Here is a 7,579-nt window from a genome sequence, read left to right on the forward strand (position 1 = left end):
CTCGCTTGAGCCCAGGAGTTGGAGGTTGCTGTGAGCTGTAATGCCACGGCACTCTACCCAGGGGGACAGCTTGAGACTCTGACTCAAAAAAAAAAACAAAAAGGTCTGCGTAAGTTTCAAAGTTTAAAAAAAAATTCCTCAATGCATCACTCATTCTACTAGTCCCCTCCCCAGCACAAATCATTCTACTTAGAATCGAGTCTCTACAAAGTAATGATGACAAAATAATCCGGTTATAAACAAACTGAATTTATTTTCTGTATTTTAAGTGGGGGCAGGAATATAGGAAATGGCAAATTCTTTGACTTTGTAAGAAACTAGAGGATAAAGTTTTACATTACTGTGTAACAAGATCAATTTTGCTTTATCAATTTTGAAATCATGGTTTTTATACAGAAACTTATGTATACTTTGAAAAACTCTTCTGGTAAATGAGACTACTTCAATTAACAATGAATTCAATTCCTGACTCAGGGGAAGGTATGGCACCAAGAAATGTATATAATTATTTGACATACCTTTCTCATTCAAAAAAGGTATTGATACTTAAAAACTTCATTCTAAAAAAATTCAATGGTTTCTAATTTAGGTGCCTTTGTGGCGAAGATCGCCCGGCCAAAAAATCGAGCTTTCTCAATTCGTTTTACTGACTTAGCAGTAGTAGCACACATAGATGGCAAACCTAATCTTATCTTCCAAGTGGCCAACACCCGACCTAGCCCTCTAACAAGTGTTCGCATCTCAGCTGTACTCTATCAGGAAAGAGAAAATGGCAAACTCTACCAGACCAGTGTGGACTTCCACCTTGATGGCATCAGTTCTGAGGAATGTCCATTCTTTATTTTTCCACTAACCTACTACCACTCCATTACACCGTCAAGTCCTCTGGCTACTCTGCTCCAGCATGAAAACCCTTCCCACTTTGAATTAGTTGTATTCCTTTCAGCAATGCAAGAGGGCACTGGAGAAATATGCCAAAGGAGGACATCCTATCTACCCTCCGAGATTATGTTACATCACTGTTTCGCATCTCTGTTGACCCGAGGTTCCAAAGGTGAATATCAAATCAAGATGGAGAATTTTGACAAGACTGTCCCTGAACTTCCAACTGCTCTGGTCTCTAAGAACCCAAACAGGACTGACCTGGATATTCGCATCAATGGACAAAGTATTGACAATTTTCAGATCTCTGAAACAGGACTGACAGAATAAGACTTATCTATGGCATCCTATTTTTTAATGTATTAAATATACCCAGCCAGTTATGCAGCTACTTTTCCTTCATTGTATCTCACGTTTTCTTTTTTTCAATGCTGATGACAGCTCTCAGATTACATAATGGTAATCATGCCTATGCCCACAAAAAACTGGCTGAGCTAACAAAACATATTCTGGAAACATAACATTCTACCTTACAAAGTTTGTATCTGTGTTATACCTGCAAAAATCAGAGTAACTCAATTTGACAGACACTTATACAGAAAAACTGCTGGTGAACTTATAAAGATGTGGTATGGCACCAGTTCTGAAGGTAAAATGGACAGTGATGCTTAACACAGCTGAACAATAATCAACCACACAGCTCTCATTTTCGTCTGCAAATTGAAGCAAGAGTCTAGTTTCAAACCCAGCGCCCTGGGTAGAATAATGATTTAAAAATATTTAGTGAACATCCTTGAAAAAATAACATTTTTTTCAAGACAGCAAAGATTATTCTTTTGGTTCTTTATACTACAAAACTAGGGTAAGTATTACCTCCTTAATTTTTAATAGCTAATAACAAAAATTAACAAGAAAAAAGCAAAGTATACTTATACATAATCCAAAAAGCATCTGAACAAGACATCCAAACACATTCATACGGTTCATATATTTGTGGCAGAAGGTGATCAGAGAAAGATGAGCTCCAGCCCAAAAGAAACCTACAGGGTGGTATTTTTGGCAAGGAGATACAAAGTCATATCTACTTCAAAACTACTCTGCATAATAATCAAATAGTGATTTTAAAACTTTAATAACCTGTTCATCTGAAATGCTTCTAGTAGAACCTAAAAATATCCCCTTCCTATGATCGATTCAAAGGCATAAAAAACTACCGTGGCTCTAAGTAATTCATAAATAAAAACATAACACGACCTGCAAAAAAAAAAAAAATCTTCAATAGATAAAGCAAAAATAATTAGGCAACAAAGTATTTTCAAACCCAAATGCCTGTTTCCAACTTCACATAGTTTTTTCTATAAACACAAAAAGTGTTTATTCACCAGTAGGAGGCTGGACTAGATGAACTCTATTATTTCTTTCTAAATCTAATACTCGATAAAAATTATGTTTTTTCTGCTTCATCTTCCATTTTATATATGCTAAAATGAACCCTTTCTATTACATCCAGATTAAGACAATCTTAAATAATTTTCATTTCAATTAAAAAAGAAAATGAAAAAAAAAACTGTCCTCAAACAATGCAATAACCAAAAATGTTACCCTAATCAGGTATCAAACAGATTTGTGGCTATTCTTCTTTTTTGAAATTTCTCTTATTCAGGTATTTATGCGAAAAGTGAAGGATCATCTCTCAAAATAAGTACTGAGTAAAGGCAAGCAGTTGTTAAAAGCAGAGTAGAGCAGCAAGTAACACTTTTCTATTATTTGACCAAAAGGAAAAAAAAATAAAGAATAACTTTGGAGTCATCTAAGGCTGACAATAGCAGAAGAATATCAAGAATACAGACAATTATTGTTAATTTCTGCTGTTTCAAAATCTTAGGCATTCATTCTTTAGTATCCAGACCAACGGATGGTTTTTTCTCCAACCCAGATTACTGTAACCCATAAAGACAGTGGGAATTCTTATTTCTATAATAAATTAATAAGATTCATCTAACCTGTGAAAATAAAGTAGTATTGAAGACTTACATGGTATGTTTTTTCCGCACTACATTATTTACAGAGACCATACTTTCAATAGCTAAGTGAAGCTGCCAAAGGTGACACAAGTGAAATGAATAAGACCTGGGATCTAAGGCTCCATTCAAGTCAGAGGAATCTCGCATCACATTTACTGTTTATACATAAACTTGACACTGGGAAACCAAATATGACTTTCCCTAGACACATCCAAAAAACAAAAATGTTGGTAAACTAATGGTATTTAATAAATATATTATAAATTGAAAACCAAGAAATGTGATCAAAAACTTTTGTCTATGGGATAGAAAGCTCCTGAGAGCAGTGAGCATGATTCAATCACTAATTTTGAAGAATCACAGTACCTAGGGTAAGGATTAAGTTTTCTGCAGAGAGACCATTATCCTCTCAGGAAAATGGAGTACACAAAAAGAAAGAGGGAGGAAATTATTGGGAAGCAGTAAATGGCAGTTCTGCCTTCCTAGATGTGCACTGCTAACCTAGAACACCTGGGAGCTTCATCATGGAGTTTAGGAGAGAGAATTGGGAAGGTCACTGTGGAACTAACTTTAAAAGTACCTTTGGAGCTAGGTGCCTGAAGCACAGTGGTTACGGCGCCAACCACATACACAGAGGCTGGCGGGTTGGAACCTGGCTGGGGCCAGCTAAACAACAATGACAACTGCTATAAAAAAATAGCCAGGCATTGTAGCGGGCACCTGTAGTCCCAGCTACTTGGGAGGCTGAAGCAAGAGAATCACTTAAGCCCAAGAGTTGGAGGTTGCTGTGAGCTGTGAAGGCACAGCACTCTACTGAGGGTAACATAGCGAGACTCTGTCTCAAAAAAACATAAATAAATAAATAAAAGTACCTTTAGAAATCAATAAACACAGCATGACAGTTCTAACAAAGTGGAGACAAGCAGATACCAAAAATCTAAGGGCCTAGTTTCTGTATGTACAAGCCCATTATTACCAACTGCCAGAAATAGTCTATAACCAAAACTTGCTATGTCTATTTCCAAGTATTTCACACCAAAATGCACTAATTAATATCACACCTGGGCTGAGTCTACTGGTATCATCTGGATCATCTACTTACTAATGATCCTTTAATTTCATTCTCAAAGGATCATACTACAAGATGACCACCAGAACTGATCTTCCCTGATGCAGCATTCAATTCCTATCTGAACAGGAATTATAATTTCTAATATTACAGGGCTTTTTTCACCTCCACGTTCTCTGATGCGTGTTCATAGGGATTATGCATGATTCTTACTCAGACTGTCCACATTCCACTCATTTCTTTTCATATAAGAAGCAAATAAATGACATGCATCTATTTGGGGATCTCTGAAAAAGAACAATCATTCTGGATCCTTCAGTACTTAAATTATCTAATTTGAAGTCATAAAACATCTCACAATTGATCAATATCTCAGTATGTCCCAACTAGTTTAGTATTACTCTTAGAGAGTGTAAGAAATAATTATGAATAATTTTTTAACCCACATAATCATCAACAAAAGTGGATTATTTGCAAAAAAAGCAAGCTCAGAATTCTTAGCACAGTTAATCTGAAGCAAGCATTTTTACAAAAAGCATTTAGTAAATGAAAGTCACCATGATATACTAGCATATGTAAGTGTCTGGACAATGCCAGGATATTTTAGTATACTAGCAATTAGTAGATACTAAATGGTAGTTAGTCTCCTAAATGTTCTGAGATCAATTTGGTCTTATGGAACCTGTCTTTTCAAAGATATGTGAGTTATAACCCACATATACAAGGTACCAAAAAAAATTTTTTTTTACTTTTCATAAAAAGTGGCTAATAAAATTACCTTCATTGGATTAATATAAATTAAAATATGATAACTACAAATAATGATGGAAAAGAACTCTGTATCACTCATCTATTCCAAGCCAACAAAGTGTGAAGATGTGTCAATAGCTAACATCAAGGGCAGCACCTGTGGTTCAGTAGGGCACTGGCCCCATATACCGAGAGCAATGGGTTCGAACCCAGCCCCAGCCAAACTGCAACAACAACAACAAATAGCTAATATCAAGTTATTCTCAGTTAGGAAACTCTCTGGTTTACCAAGGCATTTTCAGACAACTCTAATTACTAAATCTTTTTAAGATTATGCCAAATAATCCTTCAATGAACCTGCCATTGTTCAGCCCCTTTCTACCCTTTAGACACTCATAAAAATCAAGTCTAATTCCTCTTTCACATGATATTTAAGATAACATTAACATTCCTCTCCACTCTGTCCTGCCCAGTCTTGTCTTCTATCTAAAGAGCTTCATTACCTTCATGAAATCCCCATCATAAGCTTCAAATTTCCCAGGCACACAAGCCCCCTACTCCAATATATGGACACTTTCAAGGTATGGCCCCAGAACTGAACACAACATGTAGACTATCCTGTGACAACACAGACAACAATGGGCCTTTCGATCACCTGACTCACTAGGGATACTTTAGTTCCAGTAATTACTGCCAAGTAACAAGCATAGCACCATTTGAAAGGGCTGTGCCTTTCCCCAGTAGGCTGCTGTTACATGCAACTACTCCACATTTTAAAATCTGTAACTCACTTATGTAAGACTTTGCATTTTCTACTCTAAAACTTCCATTTGATTAGATATGATCCCTTGCTCCACCTTGATGCTGATCCCAAGTCCTAATTGTTCCACTCTATAGCTACCCTCTCAACACTGAATGATTTGAAAATCTGATCAGTGCACAATATCCTCCAAAGATAAGGAATGTTTATCACCCAGCACAAGGCCTAGCATACTAAGTAGGAACTCAATACTTGGTGAAAGAATATAAGTTCATACGCTCTAATTTTCAGTGGTCCTCCCTTATCCATAGTTTTACTTTCCATGATTCCATAGTCAACCACAGTCCAAAAATAAATATTTTAAAAGGAAGAAAGACCAGTCACATATATTTTTATTATAGGTATGCAAGTATAGAAATAAACACAGTACACACATATAAAGGATACAGTACCATTGACAGTTCCAGGCATCCACTTGAGTCTTGAACAAATCCCCCTCAATAAGGGGGTACTACTATAATCATAAAAATTCTGTAAGGCATTATCACTTCATCTTATCACTTTGAAACTAATAAATATCTGAGAGATTAGAATATCCATGATCTTCTGATTCCAAATCCTATGCCCCTTCAAGGGCCCCTCTTCACTTCTCTGCATTGACTGGCAAAGAATGGAATCAGACAAATCATGGGAGTAGAGGTTCTGACAAAGTCCCTAAGATGAATACTCATCCAACGATCTACAACAGGTGTAAAGATAACAATATATACCTAGGCAGGCCGGCAGGGTGCCTCACGCCTATAATCCTAGTACTCTGGGAGGCCCAAGCAGGTAGATTGCTTGAGCACAGGAGTTTAAGACTAGCCTGAGCAGGAACAAGACCATGTCTCTATTAAAAATAGAAAAACTAGCTGTTATTGCAGATGCCTATAGTCCCAGCACTTGGGAGGCTGAGGCAAGAGGATTTTGCTCCAACCCAAGAGTTTGAGGTTGCTGTGAGCTATGATACCATGGCACTCTATGCACGGTGAAAGAGTTAAGACTCTGTCTCAAAAAATAAATAGCCAGTCTATTCTGAATTTCATGCTACATATACTGGTTTTTCATTAACATAATACAACTAATAATACCAATGCCATGTTAATGACTGAGGAATTTTAATCACTGACATGTTTAAGTGAGTTTTATATGGAAAATTGAAGCTGATTGTTAAACTAGTTTTCTTTTTTTGGCCGGGGCTGAGTTTGAACCCGCCACCTTCGGCATATGGGGCCAGTGCCCTACTCCTTTGAGCCACAGGTACTGCCCCATTAAACTAGTTTTTAAAACAAATTAGTCTGTAAATGGTATTTACATACATTTATGAGAAAGGTTTACACTGTTAGACACAATCTTGATCTGGAGAAGTTTTTTAGTACATGTAGGAATTTGGAACTTGTAATAGTAATGCTCATAACTCCACTGTCACTATGAACTGGCAGTTTTTCTCTCCAATACTAATACCTACTGGCAATTTGTAAAGTAGTACCTTAATCCAAAAGCTCATCTTAACATCATAGATTCTTTAATATAAACTATGATTAATTCCAGCATAAACACTGAAATCCGTTTCCTTATCATATACCTCTTCTGGGGATATCTTAACTATGTAATTTGATCGCTCTTATTGCAAAACAAAACAAAACAAAAAAGACTACTACAAAAAAGGTCAGATGAATAGATGACTAAACAAAAACAATTGTAGTTTTAGACTTGCTCTGATATAAAAGCAATTATTCTACCATTTTTCCCTATTTTTTTCTCACCTATGAGATGCTATCTACATTGGAAAAGGAGTTAGTAGATTGTTTCCTAACTTGAAGTTTGAATTCACAAATTGGCCTTAATAAGAATACATGCCTTACAGAGAACACAAAGACCTAAAAAGTTAACTCAAGCAAATCCTAATGATTGTTGTATTCATCATCTCTGGTTTCATGCAGTGGAGCCCTCAAATAACCATGGAATTCTAAACGCAAGCAATGCTACAACCCCATCTACTGGAGAAGTGCAGGTAACCAAGTCAACTTTTTATACATTTATCTTTATGTGTGA

The 7,579-nt window shown here is 36.3% G+C and overlaps 2 protein-coding genes across 5 annotated transcripts in view; one reads left to right on the forward strand and one right to left on the reverse strand.

Annotated features, from left to right (window-relative positions):
• KCNJ13 (potassium voltage-gated channel subfamily J member 13) overlaps positions 1-1,273 on the forward strand; it is a 4,710-nt gene extending 3,437 nt beyond the window's left edge. For both annotated transcript variants that reach the window (XM_012802256.2, XM_012802257.2), the window contains exon 2: positions 590-1,273. In XM_012802256.2, coding sequence (XP_012657710.1) covers positions 590-1,212 — 623 coding nt within the window. In that variant the 3' untranslated portion in view covers positions 1,213-1,273. The remainder of the gene's footprint in view (positions 1-589) is intronic.
• GIGYF2 (GRB10 interacting GYF protein 2) overlaps positions 1-7,579 on the reverse strand; it is a 145,264-nt gene that overhangs the window by 83,883 nt on the left and 53,802 nt on the right. The window lies entirely within an intron of this gene.

This window comes from Otolemur garnettii, unplaced genomic scaffold (genome assembly GCF_000181295.1).
Source record: "Otolemur garnettii isolate 467f Iridium unplaced genomic scaffold, OtoGar3 scaffold00013, whole genome shotgun sequence".
NCBI lineage: Eukaryota > Metazoa > Chordata > Mammalia > Primates > Galagidae > Otolemur > Otolemur garnettii.